An 18,070-nucleotide genomic window follows, 5' to 3' on the forward strand; every position below is an offset into this window, starting at 1 on the left:
CTTACTAAAAATAAATGTAGTTTGTCCTCCATCAAAAATTATTCAGATAATAAACAAGTTATTCTTCATTTATAAACATAATTCATTCAAATCTTAGGATGAATATACGTTGTAACTTCGTAAGTTTGTAATGCTGATAAATACCAATAACAATAATTTGATTACCGATTACTTAGTGACGTAGGTTTATGAGTTCATCTTGGAGTTGACACTTTAAATGTGAAGGATGATACTGATACCCAGTCGCCCAAATCGAAGTAGAGATCACTTTAAACTAGAAACTTCCACCATAGGTGGACGCTGATGTTGTCCAGAACAACAGCTTTCCAATCAGAATATTAAACTCAGAAAACGTAACACTACCAAAAGTATGCACCTTAGTTATATATGTTTTCTTTCATTTCAAACCTTAAACTCCATAATTGAAGGCCGGATAATTTAATTTGAAAGTATTCATTTCAAAATCGACAATTAAAAACACTAAATTTCACGGATTCAGACATATCTTACGTTACTCACATCCTATTATCCATCTTGAGAGATAACTAGTTACTAAGATTGGGCTGATACATCAAACCACCACATAGTTTTGAGCAGAATATGTCCCTGATGTGGCCGAACCAACCAAACCGTGATTGAATAATGGGAGGTCAGTTTGTGTGTTATCCCCAATGGCGTTCAACCAATCAGTGGATATACACACATAAACGTGATATAAAAGTGACCAAAAAAATTTTTCTTTCTACATTCCTTGTCAGTTGATAATTAAGTTAAATATGTTCTGAGTTTTTGGAAGTGTTCTCCTTGTTCATTTTTACTCAGTACATCAGCATTTATAGTTCGCGTCATACTAATTTTAATACAACGATTAGTACATGAATACCTCAAAACCGTTAATCTCGCTTACATTCTTTATCCTAATTATCTTCTTATTCCACTCCCCTTTGTGTCTTGCTCTATACTATCTATTTATATTCAGTGACCCGTTTCATTTTTCATAACCTCTGAGCATATGAAGTAACGTATATCTGTTATATAATATTCATAAGTATTTATATAAGCTGACGGAACTCAATGTACTTATTATTATTATGATCGCATTCTCTTCGTGCTTGCAATATATTTTTTTCAATTCTAGTATATTTGATGAATGTTTGTCTAATTGTAACAGTTTCCATATTCTGATGTTCTTTGTTCTTATTTTGCCATAGCGACTTCGACACATATCCTAGGTTGTTATAAATAGCTCTATAAACCTATTATTAGGAGGCACTTCCCTCTGATTGTACACAAACTCGGTACACTCCGTAGTCACTTCATGGGTTGAGGTTTACCACGTATTTTACATAATTTCGTAGCAATAGTGTTGTTATAGATAATCCTGTGTTTTGGTTTGACGAATTTGACGCGTCACTCGACCGTGCGGTTGAAGTTTTGATAAGGAATTAACAAATGTAATGAAAAGAGATGGATCAAGAACACTGACTGATTAATTTTAGTGATTACTGTCTTTCAATGAGTACCTCTGTTTAAATTTACGATTTAAGAATATCATACAGAATAAAAATGAAGTAACTCTCGTTTACCATATCAACACAAGGTTGGACTTCAGAATTGATGAACGTCCGAATAACCTTTCGATGTACAATGTCAACCAAAGTGATAGCCGCATTCGACAAAGCGACAGCTAGAACATCACTATAAACAGAACAGATATATTTAATAGAAAAATCTGAAACTCTTTAAAATCTTAATTGAAATGCTTCTATACGGCAGCATATCAGGTATAAAAACGGACAGTTTACGGCTAGAGACACAAAATAGGTTGTGGTGTTTTGCTACTTATATTGACATAAGTAGTATATGATGTTAGTCGTCAACAGGTCTGGCAGCAGAGACAAGAGGATCGAACAGTAAGGAATGGAAACAGGATGCAATTTGCATGAAAATGTAAGAACAATGTAGTCTGAGTCATTTTGAGACAACTGGTGGACATTTTGCAAATTAAGCATTTATTTTATGATTGTTAGATTTTATTAACAAGTCATGTAATTTTGTGTTAAATACATTCGATTGTTCCCACTGGTGTTCTTGTTCACTACAAGGTTAGTTCGTTATTGAAGAGTAAGAATGATTGCCTATGACTTCGGAGTTTACGAACTTAAAAGTGAATTAGCAGATCACTCTGATAAACTTGTGGCTGATGAAATTTTGATACAGTAACAAAAGCATTCGCCTTTTAATAACATTGGGTCACTGGTATAGACTAGGTGTCCATCTCCTTATCAAACAGCGAGTGCATTGAACAACAGCACATGTTCAGCTTTGACGCTGCGAAATGTGTACTTCGAAAGGGACGGATATATGCACGTTACTAACATTTCATCAAGGATGACTATGGAAACTTGCTCACGTGTGATGAAATAACCCAGTGGGTAATGCTGAATTAAAGTGTGTTATTCATAATTAACACAAATTTGTCCTAGTCAAAGTTACCAAGCAACATCATCATGGAAAGACAAAGCTGACATAACCTATAGCAAATAAATATCAGTAATGGAGGTAAACTAAACATACAGAATATAGTGCGAAAAAGATCAATTCGATCAATAAAAAGCAAGCAATGTTGGAGCTCATAATGACGAACGAATGGAGCCACATCTTTATGAGTGATTCTGAGCCGTGTCACACAGTATCTCCAACCGCTGGCCGTGGTTGTCGCATAAACCTCAACTGGGTTGCTTAAAACTAACAAGCCAGTTTAAGGGACAATGACTTGATAAACTGATGATACGTATTGATTTGGCAGCCCCTAGTTTTCTTCTAATCTATTTCGTGGAGGGTCTTATGAATAAACGAAAAGTCACACTGCATTACTCAATACAAATGAATGATAAACTGAACAAAAATTACATCACTCAATCTTACATTTCATCCCTTTCTGAAATATTGTGTGGAGTATCTGGAATCCACAAAACTTCCTATTTTAATGAAGTACTTTTCAATTCGGTTCAATTTTAATTCAATTACCGCTATCATCATCAGCCTGACCATCTAGAATATAGGTCCAGTTGATTGAGCGGTGCCATATTGGTCTTTCCTTTAATTGTGTAATTCGGAGGTAATTGTACACTTGAAGTGTCTATCAATATCTCCTGTGGTAGACGGTTTGTTGATGTTGTAAGACTCGGCGCTATGTATCCTAGCAATTGACCAACAATGCCGTGTGTGTTTGTTCCTTTCAACGGCCACCCTACATACTACCTGATATGGTCACCAGCCCATCTTTTACCCATGCGTCATGCTTGTCTGTATTCTCGGACGAACGCAAGAGACCCGATCTTAGACTGAAAATTTCAGTAGATAGTTTCTTCACAACTAGTCAGTCACGGTAACATCAGGTGGTCAGTCAGTCAGTAACAACGTAGAACTTCGTACGTACTTACATCAGTTCGAGTTGCCACACCACATTAGAACAGAGATGCACTTGTCGACTCAAATTCCGTAGTGCTAGATGCAGTAAAATTATAAGCAGTAATCGGAAACATTAGGGATTGAAGATATTATTCAAGGAGTATAATCTAGTGAAGTAAATTTAGAAAGAGGAAAAACAAGGAACATGAAGAATTCAGGTGGTGGATTGCTTTCGATTCTGTGATATATACGAATTTTCGCCGACGAATTCTGATTCGTTGGTGAGTAAAATGTTGTCCGCTGCACAAGCAAAACGTCATGTAGTACTTCGATGGATGTCCACTCTACATTCGGTTATTACAATCCGAAAACTGCTTCACCCATGATATTTAGCTGAGTTCATAAGACAAGAGAGGCAGATCAGCCCATACAAGCCACACGTTGAATAAGCCAACGAAAACTAGTGGAGTATTCAGTTACAGTACGAAAGCACTTCGAGAACTTTCAAAGTTTTGAATCGAATCATGCGCTCATTATTTAGTAAAACCAGACAGGTGAGAGTACGAAATTATTATCCTTGACAGTAAGGTAATGACAGAGGAGAGGAAACAGGTACATTCGATTGATTCCCAGATGGGAAGAAACGAGCATCTTGGGTTCCAAAACTAATCACTATCGATGAAGGCGAGTGATTAAATAAGAGCCCGCCCTGGTATGGCCGAGTGTGTTGAATCCGCTCTCCCTCTCGAAATGCTCTCACATGGCTACGCGTACACAGCCTCTACCATCGAAGTCCTATTCGCTGCCTTCTCGTGACGGGGCTGTTGTTTACGAAAATGAGAGTACAAAAAGCGAATGTCCGGCGCTTTAACCGGATTCCAAACAAAATCAATGGTGCACATGGGCTCCAGTATCCTGAGGGAACAAATCGCGTATGAACCAATTGTTGGTCACCGGCTTCCATGGGACTGCATCTCCTCACGATGCTCCACTGCCTTGTGGGTTAGAGCTTTAGGTCGAAGGTTCGGGGAGTGACCCCCTAAGAAAACCACCTGCTACGGTTTGGGCACCCAGGCAGTATCACAGCCCTCACACATATCGAATGAGATTTGTGTGGCGCGTATGTATTTGGTGCCTCCTTGTACCAATATCTATGTGTTAAAATAAGTAAATAATTAATTAATTAATTAAATAAGTGAACCTCTTGAGTTCACTTGAAGGAGTCTGGGAACTCATATTTTACACAAACTTAGAGATGGGAATATTAACCAAGCTACTCAGAAAACATTAAAATATTTGTTGTATGATTATTGATTACCTATCAGCATGAAATCTGACCAACAAAGAGGTTGATGGTAAGTCAAGTTGTCCATGTAACTTGTGCTCGTGAAAAGACCAGAAACGAATTTCACTTTCACCAACAGTTATGGTAACTCGGTTTACATTATTGACAGCTAGTCCGACAATAGAGCACAAATGTGCTAGTAGTGATGATGAAAAAATAAAGTACAAAATAAATAATTTAAATTTAAAAAGGGAAAAAGGGAAATAAATTATATTGTACACACAAAACAAATATTATGTTTTCCTCCCCACTACTTTTTGTCGAGGTAAACCGCTAGTCTACATTGAGATATTGAAAAAATACAAATATTCGGATTGCTGAAACGTAAAAAGCTATCTGAACAGTTTGATTAGTAATTGTTGAAAATAGCGTGAGCTGTGCTGAATGTCTATACTTGTTGGGAATTAAGAACAATATTTTGATAGAAAAATTGTTTCCTTTTCATTTTAGTATTTAAGTCTTTTCTTTATGCTACAAGAAATAGCATCAACTCCTTATAATTACATATATTAGACTTCGCTTTATATTATTCTGTATTTGAATTCGAGTTAGAAAACAGGGAATCTGAAACATTACTATGACGAATTAGACAGTGAGAAAACTTTTGATAGCAAAATACACCTAACAATCAGAATGAGATAGCTGTTTTAGATTTCTCGATTCCTATTGAAGGAGGGTTATTAGCTCAAAACTACGGAGTTATGAAGAATTTTGAAGAGCATTACTGAGACACAACAACGTAAGCATTCTTCAAGTGATTAATATGAAACAAAATATCAAGATGATAATTAACAAACCGGTAGGTGAGCCATATGAACCGCGCTCCAAACCAGACTGCATATTAAACTTGAAGACATCTCCACTTGAATAACCAATGAGAGCATAGTTACCACAACTTGTCAAGTACGCACACTGAAAAGAAGGTAAAATTACTTTAAACTCACAGAAAGGTAAAGAATCTCTAGATGAAGAGTATTAGACAAGTGGATCAACATTTTTAACGCATAAAAATTAGTTGATCACACTTTCATTTGATGGCAGTATTTAACTTGAACAACGGAACGTCTTTCAAGTGAGACGTACCCATAGAGATAGACTAAAATTCAACTGGATAATTTATTCAAATAGTCGATAAAGTGGTTCTTTTAAACACATGCATACACAAACCATCAACAACTCTGTTATCCAATGAAAGCACATTATTTCTACAATGTGAACATTGAAGTAATATTCACCCACAACATAGATGTGGTATAGCAGATTATATGGAAATGTGACGGATTAGCTTTGACCAAATTAATGAATCTATGAATTGATTTTCGATTAGCTTTAAACATTGGAAGAATTGTAATCACTGGAATGAAATATAACATACCGACGTACAACTTTTGCCCGTTGAAAAGTAAAATTTAGGACTTTAAAATCTCAGTAGAAAAAACTATCTTATAGTGCACACATTACTAAAAACCGAACGGCGTTTTTGGTTTTGTAACTTCTTCACGCGATTACTAGTTATGTGAAGAAACAAAAGTAACCAAAAAGTTGCTGGAACTGGAACAGAGGAGGTACTTACCGTAGCAACTATGTTCTTGTACAACCGATTTGCTTCCCCATAGCACCCATGAAATTTTAGTGGATCAAACCAGTGTTGGCCTCGAGTAGCCTTCGCAAAATTCCAGCTGGTTACTTGCCGTTTCCCGCTATGGATTGCAACCACGCTATCCCACGCCTCAGCACGTGTAGAACATGCAGCCATGTGGACCACGTCAGATAGTAACCACGATGATCTCTGTTGACGAGTAGTTTTCCGGCGATCCGGAACTCCAGGAGCATATGCGCAACCGAGGCTTTTATTCATATTTTCATTGAACGTTGAAAATATACTGTTTAATAATCAAGAACAATCATTACCTTTTGTACAGCTACGATTATTGTGATAAAAAATATTACAATTGTTGTTGCTTCCACTTCTCAAATAAAATGAAATAGAACTCAATAAAAACACGAATTTCAATGGTAGAGATCATGAGTCAATTGAAGCTAGACCACCATGGAAAACCTGGAGGTACTGGACGGCCGTCTCGTCCTATTGTGGGACTCAGCAGTGCGCATCCACGATCGCGCTTCGCGGGATTCAAACCCAGGACCTCCTGTTCTCGCGCGCGAGCACTTAACCAATAGGCCATTGAGCCGGCATCCAACGGTGTTAATGTCTAACTTCAGCTAATCCACGAAATTGAGCGACACACCCACAATTGGTCTATCTTCAATTGACTCATGATCTCATCTATTGAAATTAATAAAATCTCCACAAAACCCCTTTCTGAAAAACATGGAAGTCTGTGTACTAGATAAAGAACCATAACTCCTAATTAACGACAAGTGGAAATAATTGACTCAAAACTTAGTAGATGCAGTAGGTTTTATGGATATTACCATTACTAGTATTCTTAATTCTTAAGAAAAATAGTACACTGAATACACCAATCAAAAACAAGGAAATACATTAAATGTTGGTACACTGAACAGCTATCTGTGAACAAGTAGACATTGCGGCGAAGTCTTAATTAACAATAATACCTCCAGAAAAGCAGTCTTTAATGACACCATAACAAGATGGATTTACAAGGGAATAAACCATTGCTTTTCTTATCGATTGAAATCTGAGTGATTGTGTAGTAAATAGGAGCATTCATGTTTTAAAATATGCAAACAACAACCTGCCAGGATATATAAACGATACACGTTGAACATCCTGATATTTTACATCGCTTAATTACTGAAGATATGAAAATTAGGAGTGTGAGTACTCATTCTGGGGAGCAGTCCACTCACTCAGCTCATCAAAAACAAGTAAACACTCAATAGCAATGTGCCAAATGACCGTGAATCACTGCAATTAGTGTTAAAAGAGAATGCACATTTAGTGAAACAATTCATATCTATTAGGAACAGATTTATTTACATTCTGATAGTATAATTAGAAGACAAAGTTAATTTGAAAAATGAAGAGTATTTGAGCTATACACTTTGAACAATCATGTTAGTCATTAACTTGTCAAATAATCTATATGGGAAAACTAACGAAGGTCGATTAAACAAAATTCCAACAAATATACATCGATAATTGGAAATAAATAAATAAGTAGAAAATAATACATGAAAAGAGTAACGAATCGTAACACCACTATGAACCTCAAAACAGATTAAAGACTTGTTTTAATTGTTTTGGTATCGAGGATCATAGTTCAGTGTCTCGTGTTTACTAGGGGATTTAACGCCAACTGACCAATATGCGATCTAGAAAAATGTTCCATCATCCCTGATTGCACTGTTCAATTATTCCTCCTAACGCATTTGTCCAAATACACAAATGTGAATTAGCAAATACATTGGTGTGATACAACCATTTATGGAATGTTTGGCCCCATGTGGAATCATGGACTATTTCTTTTAGATGACCGTCAATTTTGTAGCACAATGTTTTTTAATGGTTGCTTTTTACCTCTGCTACTAAATTATGTTGTTTGATACTCCTTTATAAGGTACTATGTCCTGAACCCTTTTCTTCAAAACAGAACTAAGGAGTTTCGATGTCGATTGGCTTTTACACTTTACGCCAAATTTAATTTTAATTTAATTTAATTTAATATTAATGCATCCGTCATTAGTTTCGCATCCTCTTTAATCACATCTGTATTGCAGATTCGTTGAATTTCGTTAACGAGGCAGCTGATCAAGCCTTGCTTGTACTACAACGGACATAAACGGTGAAGGTCTAGAAATTAACATGTCTAGGCGAGCTTCCTATGAACTAACTGCTTGGTGGTTCTATCATCCCTCCAACTCAAATGTATGTCTAGAAAGTGTAATTGGTTGTTATTTTTCTTGTGACAAAGTTGAGCTATGTCATTTTGTACGTTGTTAAACCACGTAATAACAAAACTATGTTGAATTTCTTATCGCATATACCCAAGATAATGACTCCGTACCTCCTGTACTAAGTTACCTCACTGATGCACTCTCTTGTCTATTTCCAGCATGTGACAGAGATTACCTAAGGGAGGTCTTAAAGGATTACCCACATCGTCAACTTGCCAAAAATGCTTACTTTCAAACTTGAAATAAGTTTTTTCAATACATAATAAAACATTTTCAACAGAGCAACAAGGTTTGTAGAATAAAATGAATTCAACAGTCTATTTAATGGTTTCATATCAGCTGCATACAACCTAAAACTACAACCATTAATAAAATTGTACAACATCAAGTGTTCGTTATACTATGCAAAGGTAGATCAATACTCTTCAGACATCATTTTCAATTGCATCTATGAATTTGCATATACCTGCGGCAGTAATTGCATAGGAAGGACAGAGACAAGGGCCTGTACAAGGTTTCCTGAACACATTCCTCGTAACCTACGGTTGAAAGGGAGTAAAGTCTTTACAAATGCAATTGCTAGACACCTTTTAGATAGTGGATACGAGATAAATTTAAGTAATGTATTTAGAACAATTAACAAAGGTAATTAATATCAAACGTTTCCGAACTAACTTATGTATACAGAAGGAAAGTGTGGCTAGACTTTTCATGCCATGATGATTGGGGTTTCACTTAACAATCTTTATTAATCTTAACTTTTAACCTTTCTAACAACCTTGTCCACAACCTTTTGTCTTTGTTTTTATTTCTTCTGATATTCATCTCTTACACAATTTTAAAGATGTTCCTGTACTATATCCTTATACATTTTTTTATTTTTTTATTTTAACACACAGATATTGGTACAAAGAGGCACCAAATACATATGCGCCACACAGATGTCATTTGGTGTGTGAGGGCTGTGATACTGCCCGGGTGCCCAAACCGAAGCAGGTATCCTTATACATAATCTTTCTTTTATAATGTTACTGCCATTGAAGTAAATACTATGAATTCGGTTTTCATCTTGTTGTGCTAACGAAGTATGGCAACTTGGATCGATACATATATGTGCCTGGTTCTACGTTGTGATTGACTGACTGACTGACTGACTAGTGATGTTCGCGTACGTCAATTTTACCATGTTGAGCGATTACCCAATCAGTCAGTCAGTAACAACGTAGAACTTCATACGTACGTATATCAGTTCGAGTTGCCACACCACATTAGAACAGAGATGCACTTGTCGACTCAAATTCCGTAGTGCTAGATGTAGTAAAATTATAAGCTGTAATCAGAAAAATTAGGGTTTGAAGATATTATTCAAGGAGTATAATCTAGTGAAGTAAATTTGGAAAGAGAAAAAAGAAAGGGACATGAAGAATTCAGAAGATTAGAATTTGGGAGAACACAAAGAGTTGATGCACTTGCTCCATTGCAAACGATTTTGAGCCTTGGCATTCAGGGTCTCTAACCATCGGTTGCTATCATCTCGCGCTCCCCAACCAGGTAGTCTACACCTACCAACATGACTCAGTCCACTTGTCAGTGACTTCATGGACTTGTGCCATGTTTTGGTCTGGCCGCCCCTAGCTTTCTTCCAACCTACTCCTATACTATTGAACATTGCACGTCGGGGCAGTCGGTGGTTGGGCATACGTAACACATGTCACAGCCATTTCAACTGATGAAGTTTCACTATTTCATCAATTGATTTGCTATCCCTACCTAGTACCCGTTTCCTAACAAATGCGTTACTTACTCGATGGTCCCAGGATATACGAGCAATATTTCGAAGACACCTATGATCAAATACTAGTAACCTATGGATATTCTCTACTCTTACCGGCCATGTTTCACTGCCATAAAGTAGGACGGGACGAATTGCTGCGCAGTAAACCTGTCCTTTGGTTGATAGACGGATATCGCGTCTACACCATAAATGACGCAAGTTGGCGAAATCCAGTCGAGCCTTCTGTATCCGTGATGAGACTTTTTCAAATACCAGACTACAAGGGCTGATGAGCAACATTTTGCATTTCGAGAGGGAGAATCGCATCCCGAACATGCTTGCATTGTTGCTTAGAGTAGTCAGAGGACTCTGCATTTTATCAGCGTCTTCACCAAATAAAACTATGTCATCGGTATATTCTAGGTCAAAAAGTGAATCTCCCGGTAGAAGTTCAACCCCTGGAAATTTAGATGAGGAAAGTGTCATCTCTAAAAGCACATCAACGACAAAGTTAAACAAGAATGGAGAGAGTGGACAGCCCTGACGAATACCACTTGAAGTAATCAATTCTGATGACAGTTCGCCATAAGCTCTCACTCTACCAGTTGTGTTCGAGTAGAGAGCCTTTATAAGGTTAATGTACTTCTTTGGTACTCCTATCAGTGACAAACACTGCCATAGAACCTTACGATCAACAGAATCGAATGCCGCCTCAATGTCGAGAAATACTACGATTGTGGGGCGTCTGAATGTGTGTCTATGTTCTAGGATCTGACGTAGTGTGAATATCTGATCTATACAACCACGTACAGGTCGAAAACCAGCCTGATTTTCTCTAGTCTGCTCTTCACGAGCCCTGGTTATGCGTCGAAGTATTATTGAAGCTAATATTTTAGACACTATATTTGTCAAACTGATTCCTCTGTGATTGTCACAAGAGGACTTTTGTCCTTTCTTATAGACTGGCACAATCAGTGATTGAGACCAGTCAGATGAGATTACGTCCAGTTCCCAAATTCTAGCTAAGACCTCAGCTAATCTCACTGCTAATACTGAACCACCGTCCTTAAAAATCTCAGGAGTAAACCTGCCAGGGTCTGCCGCTTTCCCTTGCTTCAGATTTCCTATGGCTTTTTCAACTTCGTAAAGAGACGGAGGACCTACATTAACTTGCCATTCAGGTTGACTGGAGATCGTGGGAAACCGAAGTGTGGCTGAACGCCAATTGAACTGATCCCTAAAGTGTTCTGCCCATCGATCCAATCTCCTGGATTGAGAATGTATAATATGCCCCTCTTTTTCTGAGTGTTTCGTTAAGTCGGTTTCCTAATACCGGTTTCCTTAACAAGTCACCTATAAATTTCACTATCTTTACATAACCTTTGAACTATTACCTTCCAGTATATAAATACACATCGATCTTAACTATGTTTATTTACAAACTTTGTATCCTTTTTTTTAATCATGATTTTGGTTGTTTCGAACATTCGTCAGGCCTTCACAAACTAAATTATGCTAAACATTTGTTAATAATTAAACTTATTTTAATAATTGTGATTTAGGTGGTATGCAGCTGATAAGAAACCGGGAAATAGACTGATTATTATTTATTTACTCGGGGGCGAAATAGACCGATAAATTCATTTTATTCTACAAGCATTGTTGTTCTTGCTGTTTAAATTTATCAAGGGATCTGGCCATATGAAAATTTTTCAGCTGTGTTGGCCGGAAAGGAAAAAGAGGAAAATTACTAGATGTGTAGTCACAAAGGATGTCTATAGTTTTGACCAAAGGTATGTGTGCACAAATTCTTCCTTAATATTGTTGCAGTTGAAAAGACGATTAGTTTAAACATACCTTTAAAAGAAAACTTACATGAGTCTTGACAATCATTTTGTCAGTTCATGTGTATATGAATCGTTAGTACACAGTGTTGATTTTAATGGATCATTGGTTTGTGAACTTTAGACAATCCGTACAAATTTGGGAGTTCAGACCCAATAAGCTGCATAACATTGAATCCCTAGTTACTGACGACATTCATATTAAGTTTAACAAGACTGAGCTTAAACCTGATTACTAACTTTCTAACATCATTTGACTGACCGTTTACAATAAACTGCCTTTGATCTAAAACAATGAGTAACATGTTTTTTTTCATTTTAGTCACTTTTGTTTATAACAGCTATACCTAACCTTTAAATACGTCTAAAGCCTGCCATATAAACCGTCTCCCATATTCCTGATGACTTGCGATTCTATGCATTATTACCGAATCCAAGCGTGGTATCGACCGGAATTTTGTTTTTATGGCGCTTTGATTGTACATCCTGGCAAGCATGTGCTTATTTGACTGACGAATAGACAAAGTAGCAATTATTATAATAATAACAAGGCGAAAGTAACGCTAGATTTATGAAAGAATAAGGCAGAACTGAGTCACTGTTTATATAAATAAAAGAAACACTATTTATTACCTTGGGTAATTATGATTGAGGATAACTGGGGAAAAAAGACATACCGAAGTACACCATCTTTTCCAGCGCTCAGTAACAGCCCACCACCTGCCGAACACCCGGGCCAAAATAATATGCGATTCGGAGGTTGAGAATGGCCTATTCGACGATATACTGTACGCGGACTACCGTCAGACCGATCGAAGTAAGAAACCTGTAGAAAAGAAGACATTAAAGTAGAAACAATGATTCAGTGTATACACTATCTCTGTGTGCAATCGCATAGGTATTGAAAGAATATAAAAGTTTCAATTGGCCCGAATTCACACTCTGGTTAAAGTTATAGCTAAATTATACATCAGGGTACGAAACATTGTCTAAACAAAACATTTGTAACGAATTCCAATGCACATAAACGTCGTTTACGTAAGCTAATAAAATTGTGAGAAACATGAAATATAGCTCAGTGTATTACAGCCTTCAGTCACTAAGAAAAATTGATTTGTGGACTCGACTAGAAATTATTTATTTATTTGAACACATAGATATTGGTACAAGGAGGCACCTAATACATATGCGCCACATAAATCTCATCCGATTTGTGTGAGGGCTATGATACTGACCGGGTGCCCTAACTGAAGCAGGTGGTTTTCTTAGGGGGTCACACCCGGAGCCTATGGCCCAGAGGTCTGACCCACAAGGCAGTGGAGCAACGTAATCAGATACAGTCCGATGATAGTCGGTGACCAACGACTGGTTCATACGCGATTTGTTCCCTCAGGGTACTGGAGCCCATGCGTAACATTGGTTTGGAGCCAGGGTTTTCCAACTCCTAGGTGGACTCTCCGTGCCCACCAGCCCGGTTAAAGTGTCGTTCATTCGCTTTTCGTCCTCTCAATTTCGTAAACAACACCCCCACTACGAGAAAGCAGTGAGTAGGACTTCCCTGGCAGGGGCTATATACGCGTGGCCATGTGAGAGCATTTCGAGAGGGAGAGCATTCGGGGGCACCAGAAATTATAGGCGTGCTTACATAGCTTAAAAGTTACCTAGAGATGAACTTTGCCCAGTCTGGGCACCCAGGGAGTACCAGCCCACACACAAACCAAATGAAATGATTAATAGGTCCCGAGAAACATAATGAATGGTAACTTTGGGATCCTTTTATGGACCAATACTAAACGTATATTTTTATCGTATAATTGTTAAATGACTAAACTATTCATATTTATGTTCCTCTTATTATAAGATTTATTTTGACCTATGAACCATTATTATACGTTTTACCATTCTTGAATTATGCCGCCTGTTAGTCACCGCCTCCCACATTCACAGCCACATTTGGCCATATTTTGTACAAATGTTATTTTCTATTTTATCCTACGTTGTCGTCTGTTTGATTGATATACAAACTCAGTATGTTTGAAATATAACGAGGCTGAGACTGATGTTCTGGACTTAACTGGCTGGGTTAGGCGGAAAGCAGGACCAATCAGAACTCTAGGCTGCTCGCACGTGTTTTACGCGTCCTTGGTCCAATCGATAATTCGCTGCTTCTGATTGGCGGCTTTGGGCTATAACACATTCACAAGAGAAAAAGAAAGATCGTGAAACGCAAAACAATGAACACCAACCAAATCACACTTGATGGCGAAGCTCTGGAAGAAGTAGAAACCCCTACTACCTAGACAGTGACATCGATAAACAAGGAGGATCTGATTCGGACGTGAAAGCACTAATCAACAAACCAAGGGTAGCATTCCTACAACTGAAGAATATCTGGAACTCAATACTAAAGTCACAATTTTCAACACTAACGTCAAAGCAGTTTTATATCGTAAAGAGCTGAGACTTGGAGAACTACCACAACCACCATAATGAGGTACAGATGTTTATAAACAGGTGTCTACGCAAGATACTCCGGATCCATTGGCTAGAGACCATCAGCAATAACATACTCTGACTGAGAAGAAACTGACTTCCAGTTAAGAAAATCAAGAAAAAGCGTTGGGTGGGTAAGACACTGTAGAAACCACTGAACTGAATCAAGAGGCAAGTCCTAACTCGAAATTCTCAGGCAAATGGGAAAGTGATGAATCGAGGATCACAGGATGTCGAAATCTGGAGGCGGATATCAAGGGTATAGGAAACTTGGAAAGGAGATTTCAAGACATTGTTGCTTGGAGATTTCTTGTAATTGGCCAATGCCTTAATAAAGAGAGAAGACTTATGTAACTTGAGTAATTTCGAGAATGAAGGCAGTTAAATATGAAGCTTTAAAAAATGTAATTGATTAGTTCTAAAACATGAGATTTCCAAATAACCCAAAGCACTGCGGTTACCTTTATACAATTGTCTGTTCCAGACGTTACTATTCCATTGGCACCATCACCTCCAGGAATGCAATATATAGTTATTACACTACCCCAATGTAAGTTGCGAGCTTCGCCAACTGATCTACTTTTTCCATTGTTTTGAAGTTTCCAACAGTTGATATATCCTGTCTCACAACCAGTAATTAAATAAACATCATTATTGTCATCAGGTAGCAAAGTGATCCTACTGTTTTCATCAACATTTGAAGGACTTTGCAAACCATGTAAACCTAAGTGAAGAATTTAAATTGTTCAGTTGAAAACATGATTAAAGACGCTAGATGAAGTGCGTATGTGTGTATCAGACATCTCAAAAATCCATCGGTAATGAACAGCTGACCGTTATAATCATCGATGTTTTTAAAAACTCATAAGAGCTATATGACAAGATTGATGACAAAATACATGAGGTTACTCAAGCGTCCAAATGTTGCTTTTATACTAAATCATAAAAGACTAACTAAAATATCAGGTCAACAAAGAACATTTAGTACTGTCAATGTTATCTCAGAGGAGCCCAATGTTATAAGCACGCAACCGAGTTTCTTTTTGCAGTCTTAACAACTGGAAAACATTGAATCTAACCCAAACACAACTTACTACATATCATGCAGAGTACAGTCATTGTTAATCGTATAATTGTGAGTAAAAATGATTGTTATCCAGACATGTATATGTATATAACTATACAAATACACGGTGCTACGCGGATTGTCAGGTAGGGTTCTCTCTTTCCAAATGCAAAATTTTCAAAACTGACATTTGACAATGCCTAAACTAATGATAAAAAGTGAAGTAGTTGAGCACATTGATCACACCATTATAGAAGTTCCAAAAGACTGTGGAGTGAAGTCTGACGAAACATTGCCACAGATCAAGAAAACCCTGTAACAGGCCCCCAAATGCCCTAGTACGGCCGAGAGTGGGGAGAGTTTGCTCTTCCTCTCGAAATGCTCTCACATGGCCACGCGTATATAGCCCCTGCCAGGGAAGTCCTACTCACTGCTTTCTCGTAGTGGGGGTGTTGTTTACGAAATTGAGAGGACGAAAAGCGAATGAACGACACTTTAACCGGGCTGGTGGGCACGGAGAGTCCACCTAGGAGTTGGAAAACCCTGGCTCCAAACCAATGTTACGCATGGGCTCCAGTACCCTGAGGGAACAAATCGCGTATGAACCAGTCGTTGGTCACCGACTATCATCGGACTGTATCTGATTACGTTGCTCCACTGCCTTGTGGGTCAGACCTCTGGGCCATAGGCTCCGGGTGTGACCCCCTAAGAAAACCACCTGCTTCAGTTAGGGCACCCGGTCAGTATCATAGCCCTCACACAAATCGGATGAGATTTATGTGGCGCATATGTATTAGGTGCCTCCTTGTACCAATATCAATGTGTCTGAGAACTGACAATAACTTGCCACATGTTTATTTGGTTTTGGTAAACACGACAAGCAGACATGCTTAATCATGCTTGAGTCATGTGAGGAAATGATGTATTAAATAATGAAAATTTTCAAAATTTAACAAATTACTATGTCTATTGTATTAAACCAAACATACCGCTTCTAAAGCCAATAGATGTAATCGCTCCACCATCTTGAGCAAAGGTCATTAATGTATCATCATATTTCAGGTTGTGAATGACGACGCGTCCATCGGCAAGACCGATAGCACAGACGTTAAACGCTGGGGCTTGCTGTAGGCACGTCACAGCAGAATCAAATCCTTTGAACCAGTAGATTAACTTTTTAGATACGACGTCCCACAATTGCAACGAACCTTGATAGCTTCCAAAAAGTATTTTATTTTTGTAATTAATGGGACTAATCAGTGATGTAACGCAGAAAGCCTTTGTCGAGAATTTTATGTGAGACACAATCTCTGTAAAATACTCTAGTTGTCAATGAGTTCTTACCCCAAGATTTACTGTTCCATACTTGAGTAAAACCGCCTTCATCAACTGAAACCAGAAACGAATCCTCTAGAGAGCACAAATGGGTGATTATATTTGTATGGTGTTGAAGTCTTTGTAGCAGATAACGAGAATTACGAAAAATATAAATCGTTTCTCCAGAAGCAGCAACTAGAACGTTACCACAAGAAGTGAAACACTTGATTGGGGATTCAAGAGGATCGCCTATCAAGAATTATTATTAAAGCATAATTGCTTACTTGTCCCAATAAGAGTCAGTCTTGGAAGCTTAGGTTAGGAATTAAATCTTATTCGGCATCAGACCTACTTTATATATATTAAACCGTTCTCCTGTGGGAACTACAGCATAATATGCACTTGAGTTTGGAATATATTTTACAACAAAAGGTACATCTGAGGAACATAAGCCAAGGACTCTGTATGGGTGATATATATTGGACATCACGAGTAACCCACAGTCCCCAGTAGGTTTATATGCGGCCTGACGCTATGTTAAGGTGTACACAGCAGCGTGCTCGTGTGAATCTAAGAGAAAACAACGAAACAAACTGATCCACTGTCTAAGTAAGCAAATACAATGCACTCATACCTATTAATAAAAACTACCGACAACAATCACAAATGACATAAGTGTTATATGGAGACAATCAGACAGTTGGAACCGAAGTCAAAGGAATGAAGTGTGCAACACGACCAGTTAGCTAGAGTAACTCTCTCAGTGAGATGTTTATAAATCCTTCGTCCCATTAGCTACCAACTAAAGGCAATGCCCAGTTAAATGTGTCGATCCGACCAATCAATAATCTTAAACCACTGGATATCTCTATCTTGCCGTGCTTACCGTACCGGGCGTTCTACTCAAGTTTCCCTCTCTTTCATTTCAACAATAT

At 37.8% G+C, this 18,070-nt stretch overlaps 1 protein-coding gene across 2 annotated transcripts in view; it reads right to left on the reverse strand.

The window, feature by feature from the left end:
- Positions 1 to 18,070, reverse strand: part of WDR36_1 (WD repeat-containing protein 36) — a 36,997-nt gene extending 18,927 nt beyond the window's left edge. Inside the window, exons 1-11 of one of the 2 annotated variants that reach the window (XM_035730496.2) lie at positions 17,770 to 18,070; positions 17,488 to 17,736; positions 17,420 to 17,447; positions 17,163 to 17,384; positions 16,808 to 17,128; positions 15,214 to 15,476; positions 12,937 to 13,085; positions 6,333 to 6,642; positions 5,557 to 5,671; positions 4,733 to 4,895; positions 1,587 to 1,698 (exon numbers count right to left, since the gene is read on the reverse strand). In XM_035730496.2, the coding sequence (XP_035588000.2) occupies positions 1,587 to 1,698; positions 4,733 to 4,895; positions 5,557 to 5,671; positions 6,333 to 6,642; positions 12,937 to 13,085; positions 15,214 to 15,476; positions 16,808 to 17,128; positions 17,163 to 17,384; positions 17,420 to 17,447; positions 17,488 to 17,622 (1,818 nt within the window). In that variant the 5' untranslated portion in view covers positions 17,623 to 17,736; positions 17,770 to 18,070. Of the gene's footprint in view, positions 1 to 1,586; positions 1,699 to 4,732; positions 4,896 to 5,556; positions 5,672 to 6,332; positions 6,643 to 12,936; positions 13,086 to 15,213; positions 15,477 to 16,807; positions 17,129 to 17,162; positions 17,448 to 17,487; positions 17,737 to 17,769 lie in introns of both variants that reach the window. The other variant, XM_051217051.1, reaches the window with a different exon arrangement.

This window comes from Schistosoma haematobium, chromosome 6 (assembly GCF_000699445.3).
Source record: "Schistosoma haematobium chromosome 6, whole genome shotgun sequence".
Classification (NCBI taxonomy): domain Eukaryota; kingdom Metazoa; phylum Platyhelminthes; class Trematoda; order Strigeidida; family Schistosomatidae; genus Schistosoma; species Schistosoma haematobium.